This window comes from Dendropsophus ebraccatus, chromosome 4 (assembly GCF_027789765.1).
Source record: "Dendropsophus ebraccatus isolate aDenEbr1 chromosome 4, aDenEbr1.pat, whole genome shotgun sequence".
Taxonomy (NCBI): Eukaryota; Metazoa; Chordata; class Amphibia; order Anura; family Hylidae; genus Dendropsophus; species Dendropsophus ebraccatus.
In genome coordinates, this window is record NC_091457.1 from 141,224,269 (window position 1) to 141,251,997 (window position 27,729).

The 27,729-nt window shown below is 42.1% G+C and overlaps 1 protein-coding gene across 1 annotated transcript; it reads left to right on the plus strand.

Moving 5' to 3' along the window:
• Positions 1–4,081: 4,081 nt before the first annotated feature.
• GALR3 (galanin receptor 3) lies at positions 4,082–27,729 on the plus strand. The gene is made up of 3 exons (XM_069967950.1): positions 4,082–4,122; positions 5,644–6,001; positions 26,922–27,729. The coding sequence occupies exons 2-3, from the start codon at positions 5,655–5,657 to the stop codon at positions 27,727–27,729; spliced, it is 1,155 nt and encodes a 384-aa protein (XP_069824051.1). The 5' UTR covers positions 4,082–4,122; positions 5,644–5,654.

Genomic DNA, 27,729 nt, shown 5'->3' on the forward strand with positions numbered 1-27,729 from the left:
GTCACTCCCGAGACAAGACTGGCAGCCCACTCCGCCAATCACTAACCAACTGAGACGCGACAGCACCAAGGCCAGTGATTGGGTCAGATGAACACAAAATTTGTTTCAAAGTTCTGCAAACCTGCGGATCAAAACTTTTAAAAAAGTTTGCTCATCTCTACTTGTGAGCTTACAATGTAAGGGGTTGGGAGCCTGTCCTGTGTCATACTTGGTGCAAGCTTGCCGCTATCTGCAGAAACACTAGTTAGTAATGACCGATATTAGTTCAGGAGGTTGGGAAGGTGATGGTGTGAGGATTGGATCTAGATGTAGGGCTTCATTACAAATGTGATAGGCTGGCTATAGGGTTGGATGGAGGTTTTATAGTGGTATATATAGGAGGGGGGGGGTAAGGAAAATTTTTGATCACCATACATTCGTCCTTTTAAATTTTCAGTGTATTGGGTGTCACTCATGTCGCTTTCAGAGGAAGAAATACAAGTAATATACTTCTTGTATTGCATTTGTTTGCATTTCTTTCAGCGGGACTGGATTCCGTAGCTTTTTTTTAGCCGTTTCTTGTATTAGAAATTTTTTATTCGCAGATTCTTGACAATCATTTGAGTCACGGTGGTAATGTCACAATGGGGGAGATAATTTGTTGATGTATATGGCTATGCTATGGGAGAGTTGGGATTCTCTAGGGGTAGATGCAGGGAAACAAGTTATAACCTTGAATTAGATTATGATTTATTACATGTGGTTACTGCGCTATAGCTACATAGGTCTCCGGCTAGTAGTCTTCTGGGTATTGGAGTTGCTGGTTCTCTAGCACTTAGGTTTATTGTTATAGCTCAATTTTCTGTGTTCTGCTCATCACAATTGTTGTTTACTAGTTATGGAATTTATGAAGCAAATTAATAAAGACTGCGAGCAGTCACCTTATAATATGACTATGAAGGGATGATTTGGCTCAGTCAGCGGCGTCATGTGCATCATGTTCTAAGTGCGCCAAAAAGTTTTTGTTTTTATTGGAGGTGCAATTCATTAGAGTGAGAAGCCCTGAAAGGTCTGCAATGAAATTTCTCGTATTATAGTGTCTGCAGATTATGGGACTTAAGCAGCTTTGCAGGTTTACCTTAGTGCTGCTCTAAAGAATAAAAATTATAAAATCTCTTACCTTCAAAAATATTGAATATAAGCTCAGTTCTGAGCCAGTGATCAATGCCAGAATCTGATGTTATCTCGGAGCGAAAAAGGTTCAGCTCATCCTTCAAAGGGAATGTATCGGCTCGAATTTTTTTTACTGATCACAGCCAAGTAGTGAAACATGTTCTTTTATTCATATATAATATATAAATATTACAGTTTATGGCCGGATTCACACGGAGTGTATGACAATGGCCGTGTCACAGAACAGCCGCTATCTGTGAAGTTCACGCCAGCCAGTACAGAAGTACCGGCTGGACAAACTTCACTTTTTTTAAATTTGGAATGCGGGCACATACGGGTGTACCCACATCCCAAATGACCAGAGCAGACAATGTAAAGTGCGTCTGGAGCCGCACTTAACATTGTCTGCATTGTCAGTTTTGTGCAGCTGCTATTCAATAAATTGTATTGTGAGGACATTATGTGGCCATTAGACTTCACATGTAGGCTTGGGTAATTTACTTCTATTTAACAATGTACAATCTTCCAGCACTTATCAGCTGCTGTATGTCCTGCAGGAAGTAGTGTATTCTTTCCAGTCTGACACAGTGCTCTCTGCTGCCAGCTCTGTCCATGTGAGGAACTGTCCAGAACAGTAGCAAATCCCCATAGAAAACCTCTCTTGCTCTCCAGACTGGAGAGAATACTCTACTTCCTGCAGGACATGCAGCCCATGATAAGTACTGGAATACCTCTGGCACCTACAAACCTCTGGCACCAGTTGATTTGAAAGAAAAATATTTAGCTGGAGTATGCTTTTAAAAAAAGATGCACATCAAATTCATTGCTATTCACCACATCCCGCAACCACCCTGGGTTTCTCTCACTCTGACCCTGACATATACAGCCATACAAAAAAAAAAAGTAGTTTATAATCGAACGTTATGCTTCCATTGAAGGTCAATCTTAAACGCCAGTTATTGTTGCTTTTCCTTTGAATTCTCTGCTTATTTCAACATGAAAAAGAACCACTTCATGATGACCAAAAACATATTGATTTCTTGTAGTGAAATTAGTGATGTAAAGTACCATGCTAAGAATAGGACCTCATAACTGAAACACCATCATCAGCAGCACAATTATACATAAAAGAATGGAAAATATCACATTGAATGGAGTAATTTCTATGATGAGACTCTAAAAGCTTTGAGCAGAATTTCAAATATAATTAATAAGCATGTGACAGTAGGGTTTGGCAATTGGCGCTATATTTGCATTGAGTGCTTCTGTACACTGAGCAGCTGAGAGGTAAACGTTGATGCTGAGTATGTTGCAATCGACTCTCAGGGGTGCTTTTGCTATGAAACCACTTGAAGTTGAGGCCTTCAGCACCTGGCAAACTGGGGCCCACCTGCGCTTGGCTCTTTAAACTGCTCATAAGGATTGCTCAAAGTTACATGCGGCACTGTCCTTAACAGAGCAAGGAGCCATAGGCTCCCTGCCCTGCAAATGGCACTTGTGGCCAAGGGCAGCATTCGGGCCCCTGGACAAAATGGGCTGCTCCCTCCTCCAGTGCTCTGATGTATGAGGGACGTCACTCGTGTACTTGCAGAGTTGGGGAGGAGACAGACCCGGCGCTGCAAGCCAGGTGAGTATGTTCTTTTTATTACACAACTTGCAAATAACCAGGGAGGATTACCTATAGAGGAGGAAGCCAACTGGGACAGGGGGGATAACTACTTGGGGAGGGGGCTGCCTGCTGGGGGATTACTTGCAGGGGGATGCTTACACTATAGGGGGCTGCCTACTGGGGCAATTACCCACAGGGGGGTGCTTAAACCTACATGGAGGGGGGCTGCCTACTGGGGGAATTACCCATAGGGGGATGCTTAAACCTACATAGAGGGGGGCTGTCTGATGGAGGATTACCCATGGGGGGGATGCTTATACCTATATATAGGGGGCTGCCTACTGGAGGATTACTTACAGGGGGGGATTTCTACATGAGGGGGCTACCTACTGGGAGATTAAAGTAGTAAGTAAATCAACAGGCCCTCCGGAATACCAATGTGTAGCAGATCATCAAAAAAAAAGAAGGACCCCGGCACTCGCTCTTAGATGTGTTTGACTTTTATTCACATAGATATACATCAACGCTGCATGTGTTTCGATCCCTAAGGTTCTTTTTTAACAGCATGTTGAGAAAAATCCTTAGGGATCGGAACATGTACAGCGTTGATGTATATCTACGAGTAAATAAAAGTCAATCTAAGAGCGAGTGCCGGGATCCTTCTTTCCTTTGATATACTGAAAGATTAACTAGAGAGGGATGCCTACTTAAGGGGGGGGGGGGGTACCTATACGGGGACTACCTACATTGGGGATGTTATTTATTGCATAGTTATGGACCTATTGTATATGATTCTCTTTGGTTTGGGGCACTCTTATTTGTTCTACTTTGGGAATGTTTTCCCTTTTCTCCTTTTGTCTATTCTTTTGTGGGAGAACAGATCTGTCTAACATTAGCTGCAAGCAGTCAGATATCAGATACTGAATATAGGAGGCATCACTGAGCGGGTAACACAGCATGGTGCCAGTCTTTTCCTTTTTGTACAAAAAATGTTCCTTTCATTGCAAATTTGTCTACCGGCCATTATGTAATGTTCAATCAATATGTGTATGTTATATACATGGATGGAGAAGAGACAAGTGAGGGATACAAGATACAACAGTACATAACCATGTTCACACTAGAGTGACCTGCACTATAGTCCTGGATCTATGTACAGTTGGGCCACATGTATAGTACCGTCATACGGTTGTCAAACATACTGAATGAGCTGAGACAGTTGTGTGAAATAGAAGAGAGGGGGAAAGTGACTGTGGAAGAGGGAGGGATAGAATGAGTGTGAGAGGAGGAGGAGGGAGCAAAAGAGAGAGAGCTCAATAGAGAAGAAGGAGATGAAACAAGTGCAGCAGCTCAGATAGAAGGTAAGAAGGGGAAATCTTTTAATGCTTATAATAGACACTATCCATTGGCTAGCTATAACATACAGTATATATACTTGTCTGTATACCCACAAGAGAGCGAGAAATTCTTCCACACAGGTTCCTCAGCATCTGCGTTGTGTCTGCAGGCAGGTGCCTGAGCATAAATCCAGTTACCAAGTAGGAATACAGGGGCACACATCTGGGCATCAGGCTCTAATGATACATACACATATATTAGTACCCAATGATTAGAAACTGGCATCTATGCATTGTGTGTTCTCTGCTCAGGTACCAAGTATTCATTCCTCTAGTGTTACTTAGACTGTTCCTATAGGGGATACATGTGATCCTATGACTAACCCTTACAGACGGCTCTTTTTATTCTGCATAGTTGTTTTGGAGAGCTGTATAGTATAAAGCCATGTAATAAATCTATTCTCTGTATGCTGTAAAACATGTTGAGTCCTTTTACTGTACAATACAGTAGATGCATTATGGATGTATAATGATTTAATAATGGCAGATAACATTGTATACTTATATATAAAATATAATGCATTCATGGTTGTGCCTGTAGAGATACAGGAGTATTTGTAGGTAGATTCTGTAAGAACAGGTAATCCATAGACTTATATAGTAGACATGCACAGTGCTGAATTTGTCAGTGCAGCAAAGCTGAGTTTGTCGTTTGGTGCAACTTACGGTGATATCATCATGTGTTGTCCTCCATAGGAATGTGGGGAAATCCAATGAGCCGCGATTATCTGTGTGTGTTATTAGTGGAATGGTTACAGCAGTGAATGAGAGATCAGAATGTATTACATTAATATTAGCATTTTGTTGTATTTTGTGTTTGTTTTATGCACATTATGTTTGTGGCAGCTTGATGTATCATACTACTGACCCCTGCTCTTAGAAAGCAGAAGACATGCTGATAGTGATAGGAACAAGTACAGTACCAGTGACACTGAAGTCTTACCTTATGGTAATTGTTTAATAGATAGATAGATAGATAGATAGATAGAATAGAATAGAGAGGGGGAGAGAGTAGATAGATAGATAGATAGATAGATAATAGATAGATAGATAAAAAAATAGAAGATAGATAGATTCTATCTATCTATCTATCTACTCTCTCCCCCTCTCTCATCTATCTATCTATCATCTATCTCCTCTCTCTCTCCCCTTCTCTCTTATCTATCTATCTATCTATCTATCTATCTATCTATCTATCTATCTATCTTCCTATCTATCTCCTATCTATCTATCTATCTATCTATCTATCTATCTTCTATTATCTATCTATCTACTCTCTCCCCCTCTCTCATCTATCTATCTATCTATCTATCTATCTATCTATCTATCTATCTATCTCCTCTCTCTCTCCCCCTCTCTCTTATCTATCTATCTATCTATCTATCTATCTATTTATCTCCTATCTATCTATCTATCTTTTATCTATGTTAGCATGTACAATGTAAGTATTACATTCATTTGTTTGTATTCCTGTGTTCCCCATAGGGTGACGAGCTATGTCTCAGGCGTGGAATGGATCCGTCTCATCAGAACTGCCCCCCGGGGGGATCATTGTGCCCGTCGTCTTTTCCTTGATATTTGCTCTGGGCACCGTGGGGAATGGTTTAGTTTTGGTCGTGCTGCTGAGAAATGGCCAGACCAAGTACAACACCACCAACCTCTTCATTCTAAACCTGGGGGTGGCTGACTTATGCTTCATACTGCTATGTGTTCCATTTCAAGCGACTATATACACCTTGGACGGATGGCTATTTGGGGCATTCCTCTGCAAAGCGGTTCACTTCTCCATCTATCTGTCCATGTATGCCAGCAGCTTCACACTGGCTGCCGTCTCGGTTGACAGGTAATGAAAAATGGGATTTTGATCAGCTGTTAAGTAAGCGATCCCTGCGGACTAACAAGCGTGCGGCCCCTCCCATCTCCTTCTCCACACCCCACTTCCCTATTCTTTCTTTGGTTTGTTCTTTTAAGTGTTCGCTCTCTTCCTTTTATTATTTCTTCTCCTCCGCTGAATGTGTTTAGTAATCAAGTACCTTTGTACCTTTTCCATTTTCTACTTTAAGTCTCTCTGGAAGAAAGTCTTATAGGTATTACAATATAGCAGCTCAAAAGGTATTAGAATGTCGTCTATTATAGTCTTATAACATGGGTACTTAAAGGGGTGGAGAACATATTACAATACAATGTATGAACTCCTCCAGCTACACAAAAATCATGCACAGATCTATTTTTTTATTTTATTGTTACACTTGTGTATGTTTTCTAACTGTACATGAACTTACACGTACACAAATCTAGTTATGGATCTTGCTCTGTCTTCAAATCTTCGGTCATTTATGCAGGTGTTGCATTTTAGTTTATAGCCTCTGGTGTTGAATTATAGCGTCAATGGACCCACATGTTGACACAGATACTTACCATAGCGGTATGGACATTGCCCAGTGGGTTTCTTAGGCCCACCAATAGTAATGATTAGAGATGAACGAATCACGAATCACTATGAATTGCGCTGTCAATTCGCTTCGTTTCATGAAGCGAATTCGCGTGAAATCATTCAGAAATTTAGCAAAAAAAAAATGGCGGCCACAAATGCTGTCTGGAGCATCATTGGGTGAGAGAAAGGGATTAACCATAATCCCTAGCGCCCGTCCAATCAGTTGCAGTCCCCTCTGCGATGTAAGCACCTCCCCCTCTATATAAGGCAGATCAGTAACGGAGGTGGCCAGTCGGCTGTGTGTGCAGGAGAGAGCAGAATGGCAGCAGGCAGTTACAGCAGAGCAGGGAGAGACTAACAGAGTGATACAGGGACAGAGAGGAGAGGAGAGGAGGCCTGATTGTGGGTGATTGTTTATTTTAGCTGCCAACCAAGTGTCCAGCTTACCAAGTAACTGGGTGCCTATAGGAATTTACTGGGACCAGTAAGAACACAGTCCATATTATTCACTCACTGGGCACTGTAAACTCCTGTAAGCTCCTATTGAGTTATACCAATTTACTGGAATCAGTTAACTAAGTGTGCGCTTTACATAATGAGTGCTCGCATTCCACTCCTACTGTGTTATACAAGTTGGGTTTCATTACTGAACTGAGTGTGCACTTTACATAATCAGTGGTCGCACTCCACTCCTATCCTGGGAAAAATATATATATATTTTGCCGCTGGTCCACCAAAGTTCATTGCTGTCCAAGGGGGAAATCCAATAATTGAATGGCTTATTGACATTTATTTTGAATTCAATTTTCAGATTTTTGACACTTTTACAACAACATGCTTTAACAAATTCTCCCTTCTGTAAAAGTCCTAGTACTGCAGCTACTATAGTTCCCAAGCATGAGGCCACCTTATCGTCTTGAGGTGATTTACACTGTTTGCAAATGGTAACCAAGAGCCTCATTATTTTTGTGGGAATTTTTTTTAGCAGTTGGGGGGGCTGCTTTTACCTATTTTCATGTCTGTAGTAGGTCTGTATCTTGCCATTGTGGCGAGCTGTTGCATTTTTCTGTGTTTTTGAGTGTTTGCTACTATAGTCCTGCTTGTTTGAATGAAATTCGTTAAGATTCGATTTATGAATCTTAACGAGTTTGACCCAAAACTTGAGAAGCTCGCAAAACGAATTTCCAGCTGCTTCACTAATTTCTAGTAAAGATTCTGATGGACTATGTTCTATCTACTCTGTTCAGAACATGTACATGTCTACTATCCACAGGATAGGCCATCAATCACTGATTAGCAGGGAGCCGTCACCTGAACCCCCTCGGATCAGCTATTCAGCTCCCACAGGACACAGTACACAGTGTACAGGATTGGGAGCAGTTTGCTCCATTCACAGTGTAGTGGCCAGACCTGGTTATTGCAGCTCAGCTGCTTTGGTGAATGGTTGGTTTTGCTGTGAGCTCAGCAAGTGATGTTATTTGTCTTGACGACAGTGCTAGTCCAGCACACAGGTATGATGTTGGTACCTGCTTTTTGTATGGCCGGATGTATTCCCCAAAATTGTCGATAACCTTCCGGGTTGTTTTGGGTCCCTTGGGCTCTTGTCACGGCAATCTGGAGTGGCAACTGACCCACCCAGATTGTTGGTACCGCCACCCACAAAAGAGGGGAAAAATAACCCAAGTTGTGCAGTGGTGTGTGCATAAGTGCAGGTGCGAGCAGAGATAGACAGAGTCCTGTGTGTTGATATAAAAATAGAACAACTTTACCATATAACTTTAGCAGGATAACAATACACGTTTCACAGACAATAATCTTGATACACGCTTGAGTGCTTGACTTGGTGCTTGAGGTAGGTGCTTATGAAGAATAGAAGTAGTAGCAGTCCATTGTAGAAGGTAGAGAGAGAAGAGAAGTTTGCCAAAGGAGCCCTATGCCCAATGTAGTCTTGTACTCTGCTGGAAATTTTAATAGATATCTTTAGTAGTGAAGTCATACAGTACTTGTACTCACGTTTAGACTATGTCTGACCGCCTTCTGCCCCCTATTGTAGAACCCGTTGTAGGAGGGTAGCACGAGCCCCAGTCATGTATCTGGGTGAAGCTAGGTGTGCAAGGTTTCCAAGTTACCTGCACTGTGCAGTAGGATACGTAGACCTTTTTTTTATGGTACCTTTGTCCTACTGGGATCAGCTGCTCTTGTATTAAGAGTCTGTCCTGCACTTTTTAGACACCTTCCTGGCGTGGGTTAGGGTGTTCCTTGGTTGCTGCTCTCCCTACTTGCACTTAGCACTGCATAGTGTAATTAGTAATCACTTTAAAAGAACTCTTGGTCTCTAGCTGCATCTGTTCACACCGAAAGCTAGTCTGAACTGATCCTGGTGTCCCTGACAGGGGTCCTGGCTTAACTACAGCAGGGACTGTTTTGTTGGTGTCCTTTCTCTCTCCCTCCACCAGTATCTCCTCCTACAGGGACTTTGTGCACCTGCCTGTGAGTGGTGGGGATGAGTGTGTGCAAAAGAAAGGCTAGGACAGACAGAAGAAGCACCTTGAATAGGTCCGCACATAACACCTAGTACAAATAAACAGTTAACCCATTACTTCCTTTAGCTGTGCAGTAGGGATAGATAGATAGATAGATAGATAGATACACTTACGCTGACACCTAGTGGGGAAACTGAATACCTCATCCACTTTTGGACAGGTACATAAAATAAACATATACAAAGGAGATTGCCGGCACTAGACCCCTACACACTACTGGTCACAGTCTTCAAGTGTGAATACACTCCTCCTCTGAGCCGTACTATCATAGGTGCTCTACCAGAACATGTAGTCTAACGGCATAAGACACTTTTAAGGAGAGAGAAAGGTGGCACTCAACGAGATAGCAAAAATATAGTCCTTTATTCCATCACCAAACAGGTTACATGTAGTAGATAAAATGTATAGGCCTATTCATTTTATCTGCTACATGTAACCTGTTCGGTGATGGAATAAAGGACTATATTTTTGCTATCTCGGTGAGTGCCGCCTTTCTATCTCCTGATAAGTGCATAAAAGAAACACTAGCATTGGGACATCACACTGCTATTCACTTAAATGGGGCCTGAGCTGCAGATATTTGTCGCCAGTCAACTGCTCCCAACCCCATTTAGGCTGGGTTCACACTACGTATATTTCAGTCAGTATTGTGGTCCTCATATTGCAACCAAAACCAGGAGTGGATTAAAAAAAAAACACAGAAAGGCTCTGTTCACACAATGTTGAAATTGAGTGGATGGCCGCCATATAACAGTAAATAACGGCCATTATTTCAATATAACAGCCGTTGTTTTAAAATAACAGCAAATATTTGCCATTAAATGGCGGCCATCCACTCAATTTCACCATTGTGTGGACAGATCCTTTCTGTGTTTTTAATCCACTCCTGGTTTTGGTTGCAATATGAGGACCACACTACTGACTGAAATATACGTAGTGTGAACCCAGCCTTACTGTGTAAAGCGGACACTGAACAGCTGGACTGCTGAATAGCAGGGATGCCCTTTAGGGGGGTGGTCTTATTATAACATTCCCATAACATATGTATGTTATGGGAACGGGGGTCCCTTACCTGTCAATCCTATATTCGAGACATAGGAGGGGGCCACTGAAAGCAGTGGTTCTTACACTGGAAGAGAAGGCTTGCCCATGTAGGACAGCCATTCAACTGTTAGACTACCATTTAAATGTATGTCCCATCATTTCTTTCAGCCCTTTAAAAATATATAAGGATACTTCTACTAAAGTAATATTCATGTCAGTTACATGTAGATACTAGAACAATCAGAAAATAAAGCAGGGGAGTGATGAGTATGTCAGATTCCCTACAGCTTTGTCACTAGGCCATGAGAAGATTATAGAGTGTTTTATGACTATAGTGCATAGTATACATGCCATGTGTGTCCCATATACACTGTCATAAATGATGTTCTTGCATCTTCCTGATGGGATCTACATGAAACTTAAGAGAATGTGGAATTCCCCTGGCTGTTCTTGCTCTACTTTTAGATAGTATTCTTTAGATAGTCTGCCCGCTGGGATTGTGAAGTTCTCAATGTGACTAAATACTTTCTGACATTAAAAGTGTGCAAGAAGTGAGGCGATAGCATTTAGTCACTTCCTTCAGGCACAATGGCCTTTTTGGTGTGTGGGGAATAATGTAAGGGGCCTAATGGTGACCAACCTGTTGAGATGATGGCACAGCAGTTCTATCACAGACATTGTCCATTGCTTGCAACTTCTGGAACATGACTTAGACGAGGCACTTCAAGCTTGGTGGTTACAGGAAACATTGAGACAAGTTCACAATGCTTGTTGGTTGTTATACCTACACTTGTATAGAAGCTGTGAATAAATCTATGACAGCTTACAGGTCTGTGCAATTGGTCTTTACTTCTTGAGCCACAATCACATATTCCATGCATAATCCGTATATACAAAGTGCTACAAATGGGCGTCGGAACTCCTAGCATCATCATTCATTAAGATGCCGCAAGATCTGAAACTGGTTAAATCTTTGGACTACTATATTGCCCATGCACAGAACGTGTGAATGTTGAATAACTCTGGTGGTAGTCCCTTGTGTTAAGTCTTTAATAGAGATGAGGGAACCTCGAGCATGCTCGAGTCCATCCGAACCCGATCGTTCGGCATTTGATTAGCAGTGGCTGCTTAAGTTAGATAAAGTTCCAAGGTTGTCTGGAAAACATGGATACAGCCAATGACTATATATCCATGTTTTTTAGATAGCCTTATGGCTTTATGCAACTTTAGCAGCCACCGCTAATCAAATGCCGAACTATCAGGTTCGGATGGACTCGAGCATGCTCGAGGTTCGCTCATCTCTAGTCTTTAACAATGTCATGAATGGTTTTGTGGTTGCCTGTGAAACGGCACAACTTTTTGTAAGCAATGTGCACAATATAGAAAGTCCTTGCTCCCGGGTGCAGTGCAGTGTATGGGGATGTACATGTGATGTCGTGTCTGCAATTAATGCAGTCCACACTGATAACTTACAAATATGGGTAAACTTTACTGAGAGTGAAGTAGTGACATTTACCTGTCCACATTCCCGGTGTTCTCCACCGTCCTGGCCAGAGATTAGCTGAGAGGCCTGTCTGCTCAGTTCCCGGTGCCAGGACACAGAGCACAGGAGAACACCGGAAACGTGGACAGGTAAAGTGTTAACTGTTTGGGCAATCCTCAGCCTTTGGCCGTGCATTGCTATTACATGTAGTGATGCGCGGTCATCGGCCGATAAATTTTAGGTCTGGGCCTAAAGAGACAATCAAACGATGATCGTTTCATCTGCTACTTGTTGTCTCCATTACGGCCCTTTTACATGGATCAACGATTGGCCAAATCGGCTCCGTGTAATACGGCCCGTAAGTATTGTCAGAAGAGTCTTTGCACAGCTAATTCACTCTTTTGACTAGATAATACTTGTGTTGAAATAGGAACAAGATTTTAAAAGCTTGTCCTCTCAGTGTGGACTGCATAGTTTTGGGAAAACTTCCTGAAATGCCCCATGTTGCCATGTTCATCATGAACGACCCAGAGCTGGCTAAGGTTAAATGTTATCAACAAGAACTTGTTGTTGTCTCACTGGAAATGCTAAGGATTTGGTATTTTCTTGCAGCAAACTTAGTTGGAGACAGGTTGACTGAAGTAGTCATAATTTTTTTCCTCCTCATGTGGCATAGCAGGACAGTCTGTCACTGGACTAGACTTACACCTCCTCCTACTTTTTCCCTCATCAACAATGATTCAGCCCTCTGGGGAGATTGGGTTATACTAGGTTTGCAATGAATGGGTCTAACCCAGGAAAAAGGTTTGAACCTTTTAGACTTCTCCCTCAGAACACTCTTCTAGCAAAAACTATCTGAGGGAAGGTCATGTGACCAAAGTTCCATGCATCCTGTTCACATGCAATCCAATAGCGGTGGAAATAAAGACCAATGTTAACTTTTAGACATCCTTAATACCTCAGTGTATGTCGGAATGGCAATGTAACAGACAAATTGACAAGTTATACATGTTAAACTCCAAAAACTGATACCAGATAAAAATGGTTTACACATCTGGAAAGAGCTTTCTCAGCCTCACAACAACTCTGTACTATAGCAGCTGGGATACGGGTACTAGGACATTGCAATATTCTAGTCACAGATGTTACTTCTCTGTCTCATGGATTATACTCCAGCATTATACAACCACTTATTTGTGGAAACTCAAGTATGGGGACTGGGGGAGCATGGAGACTCAAGTCACATGGTCTCACTTAGGCTAGCCACTACTAAATACACAAGGGCCTCATGGTGTCCAGGGTTGAACATCCCTGTCCGCCATATTGTCAAACTGCTCACATACTGGTGCAGAAGAAAAATCACATATATGCATGGCATTAAAAGTAAAATGCAGACGTAAATAACTGCAATGTTTCCTGTACACACAGCCGTTCATAGTATGGAATTAAACTAAACTTTTTTCAGGGTATCTCTCAATGCAAAGGGGTTCTTGTACAGCAGATTGAAACTCTGTTTCACCCTCCTTCCAGGCATTTAGATTACATATCTTTTGGTCTAAGTCTCCAGGCTCCGGTACTTTCTTTCCATAGGAGGAAGAGAAGAGTTGAAGAAATACCTCATTAATAAATGATGACCAAAGCGTAGGGAGGGTTTTCTGATCCTAGATAAACAGGACCAAAGGACCAGAAGATCCTCCAGTGGCCTCAGGCTCTGACACAGTAATGGCTCCCAGATGTGCAGAATAAGAAAATAACAACCGACCCTTCTGCCATTGTATATTTCTTATGGGTGAACTAACAAATAATCTATTACCGTAGACCTAATTCATATTCTCTATGAAAATAATAACTACCTTCGCTGTGCAGTTAAAGTGGTTTTGTGCATAATCTGCATACATACTCCAACGTGAAGCATATTGGATCACCGAGCTTGAGACATTGAGTCCGAACAAATGGACCTTAACTAATTTCTTTAAGTAGGCCAAAGGAATCCCAATCAGCCGGTGTATTTAAAGAAATAATAAATTTAACCCCTTTAGGTAGGGCTGGTTTTTAATTTTGATTTGGTCCTAGGCAATATTCTATTATAGTCAGTCACTATACAATGACTAGTATTACCAATAATACCACAATATCAGGCTCAAAAAATACAGCTAGACTAGAAAAACTACCATAACCAGTAAACAGTGATTGAATAAAACCAACACACTGTAACTGAATAAAGCCAGTAACATTCCCGACCACATAGCAGTAGATATAAACTCTACTTAGAGATCAACAGACCATAGAAGAGATTACAGTAGTTACATCAAGTTACTCACAGGGGGCATCTTCTCTGGCTGGAGTTGTTCACTTTCCCTTCTCTTCTCTTCTTTGTGTGACTTTTTGTATCCCTGCATCATTTTCAACTATTCCTACACAAAGTTTCCATTTATACTGCTTTAGGCTGGGTTCACACTACGTATATTTCAGTCAGTATTGTGGTCCTCATATTGCAACCAAAACCAGGAGTGGATTAAAAACACAGAAAGGATCTGTTCACACAATGTTGAAATTGAGTGAATGGCCGCCATTTAATGGCAAATATTTGCTGTTATTTTAAAACAACGGCTGTTGTATTGAAATAATGGCCGTTATTTACTGTTATATGGCGGCCATCCACTCAATTTCAACATTGTGTGAACAGAGCTTTTCTGTGCTTTTAATCCATTCCTGGTTTTGGTTGCAATATGAGGACCACAATACTGACTGAAATATACGTAGTGTGAACCCAGCATTCAATAGTAATACGCCCTTCTTCATCTCCTACAGTAATATTGCCTAGTGAGAGTGGGTGTGTAGGTCCTTCTTATAAGGTAGATAGGTCTCTGCATTAAGTAGGTAATTAAATTCCCCATTAGGTAGTTAAGTAGCCCCGCAATTGGAATGGTAGGTCCCCCTAGATAGATAGACCCCCTCATGGGTTGAGCCCCTCATTAGGAAGGCAGGTCTCCCCATTAAGTAGTTAGGGTCCACAATTAGGTTCATAGTCACCCATTAGGTAGGGCCCTATTTATGTTAGTAGGTAGGCCTTCACATTTATTAGGTAAAAAAAAAGTTCCCCTATTAGGTTAGCAAACTTATTATGTAGGTAGTACCTTCAGTGGGTAGTACCTGGGTTACCCTAGTGCCCCCTCTGCACCAACATAAAAAACAATACTTGCATTCTCCTCACTCTGGTGCCAAGCAGCTGGGTTCCTTTTCCTCCTGTGCTCTGTGGCAGGCGGTGCCATAAATGATATTACTGCTGTCCCAGGCATACAGAAGTCATGTACTGCTCCCTGTCTCTTATAGGTCATTGGCTCTGTTCCATCAAAGCTTTCAACTACATGAACATTGTAATGACATAGGGTTGAAAGCATCCCTCACTTCCCTAAGAATCCAAGTCCCCAGTACTAGCAGCTACCAGCACTTGCACACACACCCAAGCTTTAGGTAGTGGCAACCTGACCTATCTGTCATCCTAGCCCTGATTGAAGTCAAAATCCCAGTACCCTGGATATCCAGTGCCCCCCCCCCTTGGGGATGGGGTTCTGTGCAATTGCCCTGCTTGCCTCAATTTAGGACATAGCTATATTGAGGCCTTTATTTATTTTTTACTGAATGTGTTCTGGGACCACAATTTTTCGGTCAATGTAGCTGTATATTTTCATGCAGGATTAGTTTTTTTCTTTAAATCAACATACTTTTGAGGTACATATAATATATTCATAGGTTTTTATTCATTTATTTGTGGGTGTGGAATGAAAAAAAAACTGAAACAATCTGGGTGTTGCATTTGTTTTTACAGCATTCATGAGATATTAAAGGGATACTCCAGGCAAGGTTTTTTTTACATATGCCCAGAGTTGGGTTGTTTTAAAATAATAAGGCATACTTACCTCCCTGGCTCCAGCAGCGCCACTGCTATCTTATTATTTTGTCCTGCTGTTTGAATCCTTTGGGGTTCTGGAAGGGGGGACACCATTGCAGCCGCTGACTGGCTGGGTGGGCCTGCAACATCACAGCCCCAGAAACAGAGAAATGGCAGAACAGATTGGTAAGACAGCGCTGATGGTGCTGGGGCCAGGGAGGTAAGTATGCTTTATTATTTTAAAACAACCCATCCCATGTAAAAAATAAAAAAAAAAGTATTTTCTCCGGATTACCTCATGTGTATGTGTATATATATATATATATATATATATATATATATATATATATATATATTAGTACTTCTGCACTTTTTTTCTGTGTTGCCATAATAAGAAGTATAATGTTTTTGTTTTTCCATTCTACATTATTAGAAATGATTCCGTACTTTTAACACGTCTTGTAAAAACACTTTTACTTAATTATCACTGTGGTAAATATTCTCACTTCTGGTGAGAAAACATTATTATAGTGACAAGCAGTTCTCTAAGTCCATATTGCCTCTGCTGGAATGCAGCGAGTAATTATCAGCATGGCACCTCTAAGACTGCATACAGGAACCCTTTTTACCATTGGTGATCAGGAGGCAAAAACACAGCTAAGTCCCAAAATTTGGCATGTCTACAATTGCTCCTTATGGGGTTTTTGCATCTTTTGTAGCTTACGGAATGGATTAGAAGCGCTAGGACTGGATGCCTCAGGAGATTGGAAGTTCAGTACATCTAGATCCCTCTCTCAGTCAGGATTGGGGACACAGTGAATAGTTTAAGGGATTTTCAGGGAATGTGTGCAGCTGCTTTGTGGTTAGAAATCATTGTGCTGATATTATATTCCTCATGAAAGATATTAGAATATGCAACATAAAATTACAGATTTTACTGGCAGACTTGATGGCTGAATTGTGTATTGTTGCTTCTCATGGCCGTGTGTCTATTGGTTCTCAATACAATAAGGACAAGGACATGGTTGAAGTAATATTAATTATACATCTGCTGTTTGTGACTCAGCTCTAAACCTCTAAAAACACAAAAGGATAAAAAAAAAAATTCTGTAATTGTGTGCAAACTGTACACTCTGGTGAGGATTTAGATAAAGTGGTTATCAACAATTGAATTTTTTTTTGTTGTTGCAAAAACAGGATTGGCCCTGTCCTCAGATTGTGTGTGGTATTACAATTCATCACCATTCACTTGAATGGAAGCAAGCTGCAAACCCACACCCAAACTGAGGGCAAGATTGGTTCTCTTTCTATAAGAAAAAAGCCTGGATACCAATGATAAAATCTATTTTTAACTGTCTAATAAATTAACATATATTAGTAAATAAGGTTGCTTTACTAATTTTCTGATGTCTTTCTTGATTTCTTCTACTTTTGATGTAAAGTCTCTGCTAGGTTGTTTTCAGACCAACTTCCTGTTTGGGGTTTTATGGACTTCCTGTTCCTGTGTACAGGACACTCTAGGCAGGAATTCAGCCAACTCTATCTCCCTCCTACTGTTATAGTCAACAATATGTAGTGGGAGGGAGTTGGCTAAATTCCTGGCTAGAGTGTCCTGTATACAGAAACAGGAAGTCCATAAAACACCAGACAGGAAGTTGGGCTTAATTTAAACAGAGCCGAAGGAACGTATAATACACAATCGGTAGTAAAAAGAAAAAAAAAAAAATAATTTACCAATATAGGTTCATTAGACAGTTAAAAATAGGCTTAATTGTCGGACAATCACTTAAAGGAGAAGTCCGGCAAAAATTTTTATTAAAGTATTGTATTGTCCCCTAAAAGTTATACAAATTACCAATATACACTCATTACGGGAAATGCTTTTTTCCCTGCACTTAGTACTGCATCAAGGCTTCACTTCCTGGATAAAATGGTCACGACCCGACTCCCTGAGCTGTGCGGGCTGTGGCTGCTGGAGAGGATGATGGCAAAGGGATGCTCAGTGTCCCTCCAGTGCCCTGTGTCCCTCAGTGTCCCCCTGCCATCATCCTCTCCAGCAGCCACAGCCCGCACAGCTCTGGGAGTCGGGTCGTGACATCACCATTTTATCCAGGAAGTGAAGCCTTGATGCAGTAGTAAGTGCAGGGAAAAAGCCCTTTATAAACATTTCCCGTAATAAGTGTATATTGGTGATTTGTATAACTTTTGGGGGAGAATACAATACTTTAATAAAAATTTTCAACAAACTTCTCCTTTAAAGACTGGCCTTTATTTGCTGAAACTGTAGTATCCCTTTAAATTTTGAAACCCATTGGTGTGATCTATGAACAAATGTCTGGCAATAAGTGTAGGTCTCACATAAAGCCTTATAATAGCCGTTTACTGCAGGACATTTCACAAACTTTAGCGTCAACTTGTCAGAAACGCTCTGTGAATGTGACACCATATGTACAACCACCCTTTAGAAAATGTCACTGCTGTCAGATCCCCTCTACAGCTGAGTTTTGACATCTGGTTCATGTATATGGTGTTTATAGCAGTCACTTATGACATTTTGTTTTTTTATACATAACCCCAAAATGATTCAGTAGAGAATAAAGATGCCTGCAGCTTATAGGTTTCAGCAAGTAGCTTGTCTGTCAGCGCATGAAGCCGGAGCTCTGACAGACTGAGCTTCATATTGGTGAAATATTTCTGGAGAATCAAGAAGAGAAAGCTTAAAAGTCTTTAGAAGTTGTAAGGCTCTCGCTGTGCCTGAAGTCTATAATAGATGGTAAAGTTCACAAATTCACCTCAGATGAAAGCAGACACCCTATGTATTTGTGTAGCATATAGAGGCACATGTCCCCCTTAGGTTCTTATTAGGGGAAAAAAAGAAAAGAAAAAGAGTTAATCTTTTTGCAGTGACTAGGATACTTCATTTTGCTATTCATTGCAGGTACAGTATGCCAACACATACACAATGGGGCACATTTATCAGTGTTCATCCCTGGTGTATGCCACAAAAAGGCGCCAATTTTTTGCCTTTTCTGTGGCATACATCAGACATGAGCCTCACTCGCCTGATGGGGGCATCTGGTGTACACCATGGCAGAAACCTACACCTAAAGTGAAGGCATACATTTCTGTACTCGCCATGTGGCAGGCACAAGTCCTGATGAATTTAGTAAGAGGCGTAAATATTAGTAAATACTGCGGGGTGAATGGAGGGTGGGGCACTCGTACGCCAGTCTTAATCAATGTCCCTCAATGTGAATTTTATGAACGCATTTAAAGGCTATGTGCACACACTGTAAGAGGCTGGCCGTTCCGTGACCCAGCCGGGTCACGGAACGGCTGGTCTCTGAAAAGGTCATCCCAGCCGATACTGCAGTACCGTCCGGATGATCTTTGCACCTGCAGAGTTCTGATGCGGGCGCGCACGGAGCCGCTTGCTTCATAGAGTGCACTGACATGGTTTTCTGCGGCTGCTATTAACTGAAAAGCAGCCGCAGAAAACTGACATGTCAGTTGTTTGAGCGCCGCTAGGGGTCCCGGCCGGAGCGTATACTATGGGGGACATGGGGGGCATTTTTTGTGCCGGACTTAAAAATGTCCCCACAGCTTCGGCAGTACGGAGATTTATGTAGAGGCTGACTGCCTCTACATAAATCCCGTGCGCACCAGTGCGTGCGCCAGGTTTCCTGACTATTTTTTAGTGAAAATAAAGATAAATAGCGTGGACTCTGAGTCCGAGCCCCCCGTTCTGTGGGAAGGGGCCCGATGAGAATATTTTATTCGCAAAACGGCCATTTGGGAACAAATTTATTCGCATCTGGCCCCTTTCCGCTGAAAAATACGCATTTTAACATTGATACATGTCCCCCTATGTGTTTACGCTCTGGCCGGGATCCCATAGGCAGCAATAGCACATATATTTTCGTAATAATCACGGCCGTTGTACAACAGCCGTGGTTTTATGAAAATATACTTTGTGTGAACATAGCCAAAGGGTTATTTAGGTATCTGAAATTTGTATTTTAATAAATCTATCACTTCAAGATATGTCTTACTAATATAATGTTATCACTAATAGTACTGGCTTCAGCAGCTTTTACGTGATTCACCCCTGACAGGAAGTTAATTATAGAGGTTCTACAAAAATAGTTTTGTCTCCAGATTCCCAGTTTCTCCCTCTCTCAGTAGATAACACATCGTCCTCTGATGTCATAGGAGGCTTGGCTGGATTTTGTCTTTGAGTTGTACCCCACCCCTGAGTGATGTCACCATCTGTGACCAACTCTTTCAACCACTATCTCTTTTACCTACCATCTATTACACACATATTTATGTGTATGGGGACATTTTGAGAGGGTGCTTTGTGATAATAGCATACTGCCTTATGTTAAATGATGCTACACAAAGAGCAGACAGGGAACGAATGCAGCAGATGCAGTGATGCTCTCCCTAGTAGTCATGCGTCCTGTGCTCGGGTCATGCACCCCTATTGTGGACCTTGGCACCTCTTGTCATTTTTTAAGGAAAAGGGAAAAATAAAAAGAAAATAGGTGTACGGTATTTCCAATGGCCTATATTTATATTTTTACACCTTATTTCTCATGATATAGAGTGGTATGTAGCATCACAAACCTGTTACTCTCATATACATACATTTGGTTTAATGTGGGCAATAGTTGTCCAAGCATTGTTGGCATCCTGTTCATCACAGAGAGAGGGTAGCCGAGAATAAATGCTTGGCACTGTCTACAGGCTCAATAAAATCAAAGTATAATGCTTTGGCAGCACTGTATGAAGTGTTAACGGACAATGGTTTGAATTGTTGTTTATTGAATGATGAATGGCGGAGGACTCAAGCCAAAAACTGATGCATATAGCTAGCTAGATTAGGAGCTGTGGGGGATGAAAAACGTGTTTTTATGCACCACCCTTCTCTTTTTAGGTATCAGGAGAGAGTTGGGGGACCACATGCCCATTAGATGGTGGTCTTATCCTATAGAAATCAGTTGGTTTAGCTGACTTTAAAGTAGAAGTCTGGCGGGAAAAAAAAAGTTTGGGGGGGGACAAAATTAAGAATTTATACTTACCCATCCCTGTACCCCTGCAGTACAGCATCACTGCTCTCGGACCCTTTCTGGTGTCCTGAAGCTCCTGCTACTGCAATGTCACGGCCCGTGTGATGGATTGCCTGCCCAGCCAGTCAGTGACTGGGGCTGGATACCGCTGTAGTCATTGACTGGCTGAGTGGGTAATCCATCAGCTGGGTCGGGTACTTTCCCCCAAGTTGTGACGCAGCAGAAAGACAGGAAAATTTATTTCGGTGGCTGTCAGGGATGTGGTCGGAGATGTGGTGCTGTGGGGGCACAGGGACAGGTAAGTATACATTCTTTATTATGTTCCCCCCACCCCCTGCCTTCACATTATATTTTTTTTACCAGAATTCTCTTTTAAATAGAATCTGTCATAGTTTAACTAATAACAAGGCCAGGTAGGAGTTTAAAGCACTTTTGTCCACAGCTTTGTACAGGGGCGGATTAACTTTACCATAGGCCCCAGGCTGCTCACCAAGCCTAGGCCCCCCACCCTACTGTAACTATGGCACCACAAGCGTAGTGTTCATAGTACCGGATAGATAATGTCATAATGCCCTGATTTGTGCAAAATTGTGGCAAAAAAAGCAGTGACTTTTTGCAAATCATGGCAGAACTGTAGCCAGGTGACAGTATACCACTTAAAGTATACGTTTTTTTGGGTGGTCATGGGTCCCCCAGGAGCTCAGCACCGCAGGCTACCGCCTAAAACGGACCTATTATAATCCGCTACTGGCTATATATTTGCACACTTGTGAGCTGAGGAATCACCTTTTATTAATGTATGCAAATGAGCACCGAGTGCCTACAGGGCGTGGCCTATCACCTCAAGTGCCCAGCATTTTCATCCCTTACAGAACAGAAATTGTTAATCGAATCCAGACAGGGGAGGGAGTATGCAGAGATATTGGATGGAAATGCTGGGCACTTATATAGACACTTGCTGCTTATTTTCATAAGCTATAAAAATGCAAATTGCTTGCCTCTCAAGTAGAAGTTTGCAAATCTAAAGATATGATTGTGAAGGCGCTTTTCACCCCCTACCTGGCGCTGTAATTATTAACACTATGCAAAACCATCTGATCTGACAGATGCAGAAAGTCAGTTATAGTCTAGTGCTGTGCTCCCTCCAACCTAGGGCTCTCCAGCTATTACAGAATTAAAATTCAGCTGTCAGGGCATGATGGGAGTTGTAGTTGTAGAGCCACAGGTTGGGAAACACTGGTATGTATGCATAACAATTAGAGATGAGCGAACCTCGCATACTCGAGTCGATCCGAACACGAACGTTCAGCATTTGATTAGCAGTGGCTGCTGAACTTGGATAAAGCCCTAAGGCTATGTGGAAAACATGGATATAGTCATTGGCTGTATACATGTTTTCCAGACAACCTTAGAGCTTTATCCAAGTTCAGCAGCCACTGCTAATCAAATACTGAACGTTCGGGTTCGGATCGACTCGAACTCGAACCCGGTTCGCTCATCTCTATAATATTACAATGAGCTATACACAAATTCAAGAAGCCTATAGGCCCCAATGTAATATTTGTAACAGAACCTAGTGATGGTCTTCTTATATGGGACATACTGTATAATAATGCTTTTATTTGTATAGCGCACAAAGATTCCATAGTAGTTTACGTAGTTTTTGCCAATTATTGGTCACTGTCCCCAATAGGGCTTACAATTTAAATTCACCTATCTGAATGTTTTGTGGGAGGAAACAAGAGTACCCGGAGGTACATATGGATCCCACTAAAAGCTCTTGGGCCCACTTGTGACTGCAACCTCTGCCCCTCCTCTCATTTTGTCTCTACAAACTCCAATCACTATTAGAAATACACATGAAAGAGAATGGAAAATCCCAAATAAATTACAAGCAGCCCACTAAGCAGCTAAATGGTACTCTTATAATGGGTGATCACAGCGGGTTATCTTTGCAATAGCTGAGAAATTAAAAATACATTTACTTTTGGTGATAGGATTGTATGTGTATTTGATCAAGCACTTGAACAAAGAAAATACTAAATTGCATCTAATGCGTGTGTTAATTGTATTCTGTGTGGGGAAATAAATTCCATCTTTCTAAGGGCCGAAGTCGGCTGTTTTCACCGGAGCTCATTCAGAGGTGACCCGGCAATTACTTTATTATTCCTGTAATATATAATCCTGCACATTTATCTAATGACTGCAGCAATTACATCCAGCCCATTGCTTCTAGGGAAGTGAATGTGTAAGAGAGAGTGATCACTATGTGCAAAGCATCATTAATGAGGCGCATCTTGTGTACCATAAAGAGAAAACACACATTGGATTGTCTTAAAGTAAACGTGTTGCCGCCTAGATAATGAAACGTTCTTTTTTTTAAAACCAGATTCCACATTAATTGTATTTGCATTTAATTTTTATTACCATTAATATAGGGGTGGCCATCTTGCCTGAGTTTATTTTTAAAACGACCCTGTACCCACAATCTGACCCCCCAAACTGCTTGCACCTTCGGATAGCTGCTTTTAATCCAAGATCTGTCCTGAGGTCTGTTCGACAGGTGATGCAGTTATTGTCCTAAAAAACAACTTTTAAACTTGCAGCCCGTGCCAAACGGGAGTATCTGTGCTCTAACTTTGCACCACCCCTCCATCCCTCCTCCCCACCCTCTTCATCATTAGGAATGCTCCAGGCAGATTGCCTCCTATTCCTCACCTGTTTAGCCCGGAACATGGGCTGGATTGTTAGGCCACCTGTGCAATGTTCAGCATGGAGAGAATGTTCCAGTGGCATTCCTAATGATGAAGAAAGTGGTTAGGTGGGACGGAGGGGTGGTGCAAAGTTAGGTCACAGATACTTCCGTTTGGCATGGGCTGCAAGTTTAAAAGTTGTTTTTTAGGACAATAACTGCATCACCTGCCGAACGGACCCCAGGACAGATCTTGGATTAAAAGCAGCTATCCGAATGTACACGTGGTTTGGGAGGGGGTCAGATTGTGGGTACAGAGTCACCTTAAAGGGAACCTGTCACCCCCTATGCCGGGGTGACAGGCTCCCGACCCCCTGCTACAGCCCCCTATACTTACCTGATCCCTCCGGGTCCCTTTTCTGGATCCGGTCGGGTCACGGAGATCTCAGCCGCTGCAGCCCGGCGCGCGCTGAGAGATGAGTCCAACGCTCATAGAGAATGACAGGAGAGTCCAGCGCTCCGTCATTCTCTATGAGCGTTGGACTCATCTCTCAGCGCGCCGGGCTGCAGCGGCTGAGATCTCCGTGACCCGACCGGATTCAGAAGCGGGAACCAGCGGGATAAGGTAAGTATAGGGGGCTGTAGCTGGGGGTCGGGAGCCTGTCACCCCGGCACGGGGGGTGACAGGTTCCTTTTAACAGCATCTAGAGATATGTTTTATAGCAAGTCCCCATGGACTTAGCAACAAGAGTCTGGAGCTGTCCCATTGACATGAATCAGAGAAGTAACCTGTACAGAGGTCATTCTGCAGGGAAGGGAAGGCTGAGCTGTGAGTTTCAGCTATTGTGAATGAAAATTATGTTACCTTTCAGCCTATTCCTGTCTGTGATGATAAGGAGGACACTGCTGGAACAAAATCTGAGCAGAACGGGAATAATCAGCTGAGGCTAGTGAGTGAGTTCACACTGCGTTTTTGTGGTCCGTATAACGTATACGTTTTATTTTAAAAAAAAAAAAAAAAAACGATGAAAAAAACTAATGCAATTGTGTGAAATACCTTTTTCCATTGACTTCATTATAAAAAAATAACGGATCAAATGGATGCATTTTTTTTTAGTGTACACAAAAACATAGTTTTAGACCATTTAAAACATAACCATTTAAAAATGGACACGTTCTAGAACTGCAAAAATGCAGTCTGAACCCGGCCTTAGTTTTAGGTTTAGTGTTCAGAGTGAAAACTACAAGGTTTCAGAATTATTTTAAAATACAGATTGTAAAATGGAAAATTAAAAAGAAACACCAAATATTGGCTGAATATTGCACTTTACAATGAATGATACCATTGGCTGGATGGGATCCATGGACTGTATTTTGACTCTACTCCACACGGGAGCTAGTCTGCCTCTATTATACTCTAATATTCTCTATATTCGTCTGATAAACTAATTTCAAGAATGTAGGCAGAATCCTTCAGATCAAAATGCTTTTAAGATTATGAAAAACCTACTGTACTTTCACCCTGGTACTTAGGACAGGTGATATAGTCATTCACTGTGTCATAGTTCTTTATGAGCATAATAAATCTCATGTTTTCATATAACTACTGGAGATAAATCTAAGATATTATTCTTAGCATTTATTACATAGAAACATAATGTGTACGGATGAAAAAGATATATGTCCATTGAGTTCAGCCTGTTACGCTGCAGCATTGATCCAGAGGACAAGACAAAAAAAAAAAGGGATAGAAGCCAATTTTTCTCAAGTCAAGGTTATTTTGCCTGCAGGAGCCTTGTGCTGGGAACTAGAGACTAACTAGGGCTAAACCTTTCACAGGGCCTAGAAACTAAAGTCTACTCAGGTGCAAAGCTTGCAGACACTTCCTTACACTTCTCTGACTAGTCTGGAATGATGCAATCCTCAGGGAGGGGACAGAGGGTCTGACTTAGGTTGGCGGTAATTGGTTATGACTCAGAAGAAAGAGTTAAACCTGGCAGACTCCTATAGAAACTGTCTGAGAAAAGGTTATGTGACCAAGATTCCATACCTCCTTAGACATGTGACCTACTAGTCTTGGAAATAAAGTACAACATTCCGTATACCGTATACCCTTATATCCTTATGCCAGGTTCACACAACATGTTAGTGAAGATCATCCCGGCCCATGCTGCAGTAACGGCCGGATGATCTTAATTTGTGCTGAATTGGGATGCAGGTGCATCCGGAGCCGCATTCTCCATTGTGTGACCTGTCAGGCTTGTGCAGCTGATATTCAATGAATAGCGGCCACACAAAACTGACATGTCAGTTTTTTGTACGGCCGCTAGCGATCCCGGACGGAGTGTATACTATGTGCATACACTCTGTCTGGGATTCTCTCTAAATTCAATGCACGTAAGTTGTGTATTAATCACGGCCGTTGTTGCACAACTTAAGTTGTGTGAACATGGCCTAATGGTGTATGCAGCATTAGCAGTGTGGCTAGCAAAATAACACTGCATACAAGTTAAAGCGAATGTACCATTTTGCTTACTCAAATTTCTCTTTATACTATCTGGTGAGTGCCTGTGCGTACGTCAGGGTGAATGCTGCCCAGTTCCTGCAATCTACGTCACCAAGGGCAGGGAATTTTGGAGCACTGGGGGCAGTGGGCCCGCCTTCACTGTATAGAGCAGCTGAAGTGCACATCAGGAAACCGATACAGATCCTGGGAACCAGGCAGAATTTTAGAAAATGCACCATGTAATTGTGATGTACGCACCGGCACCAACCAGGTAGTATTAAAAAAATTGAGTAAGGCGAAAATATTTATTAAAGTATTGTATTGCCCCCCAAATTTATACAAATTGCCCATATACATTTATTACAGGAAATGCACATAAAGTGCTTTATTCCCTGCACTTACTGCTGCATCAAGGCTTCACTTCCTGGATAACATGGTGATGTCACGACCCGACTCCCAGAGCTGTGCGGGCTGTGTCTGCTGGAGAGGATGATGGCAGGGAGACACTAAGGGACACATGGCACTGGAGGGACACTGAGCATCCCTCTGCCATCATCCTCTCCAGCAGCCACAGCCCGCACAGCTCTGGGAGTCGGGTCGTGACATCACCATTTTATCCAGGAAGTGACATCACCATTTTATCCAGGAAGTGACATCACCATGTTATCCAGGAAGTGACATCACCATGTTATCCAGGTAGTGACATCACTATTTTATCTAGGAAGTGAAGCCTTGATGCAATAGTAAGTGCAGGGAAAAAAGCTCTTTATAAGCATTTCCTGTAATAAGTGTATATCGGTGATTTGTATAACTTTTGGGGGAGCAATACAATACTTTCACTGGACTTCTCCTTTAAGGGTGCATTTACACGTACAGGATCCGCAGCAGATTTGATGCTGTGTTCAGTAATTTAGATCAAATTTGCTGCGATACGATGTGTGTGAAACTACCCTTAAACTTTTAGTAGCTGGGATATGGGTACGGAGACACTGCTATAGTAGATTATTATATTAGATTTTAATGCATACATTTATGTGCTGTATTCTGATTTTGGCCATGATGCTTTTGACATTTATGATCTTTCTGACTTTTGACAGATACCTGGCTATCCGCTATCCACTTAAATCAAGAGACCTCCGTACAGCTAGAAATGCCCTGGCAGCCATTGCAGTTATATGGGCTCTTTCTATCCTGTTTGCAGGACCCTACCTGAGCTACTATCACATCATTCTCTACAATCAAGTGCCCATTTGTATTCCTAACTGGGAAGATCGCAGGAGGAAGATCATGGATGTATCGACTTTTGTCTTCGGGTACCTTCTACCAGTTCTTATTCTTGGATTGTCCTATGCTAGAACCATCTGTTTTCTGTGGACTTCAGTGGATCCCGTGAAGACTGTATCGGAATCTCGAAAGGCAAAGCATAAAGTTACAAAAATGATCATCATAGTCGCCGTGCTCTTTTGTATCTGTTGGCTGCCTCATCACTTGGTGATCCTTTGCTTCTGGTTTGGACATTTTCCCTTCAACCGGGCAACATACGCCTTCCGCCTTGTGTCCCATTGCATGTCCTATGCCAACTCATGCCTCAATCCCATCGTATATGCTCTTATTTCCAAGCACTTTCGGAAAAGGTTCAAGCAAGTTTTCACATGCATGCTCACTCAGAAGCGAGCACGCAACAAGGTCCATGCGGTGCAGACGGCAAACACAGTAGCTGGCTTTTATGCTGGACATACAGAGGTTACCCAAGTTCAGGATGAAACTGCTCGTGGTGGAAGAGCGGCAAGAGAAGAAGGTATTGAGATTGGCAGCCCAGAAGAATCATCCAGCCGCAGGGTGGTGGGAGGAAGTTGGGGGACACGAGTGCCCAAGACTGTTGGTTTTACAACACAGGCAACATAA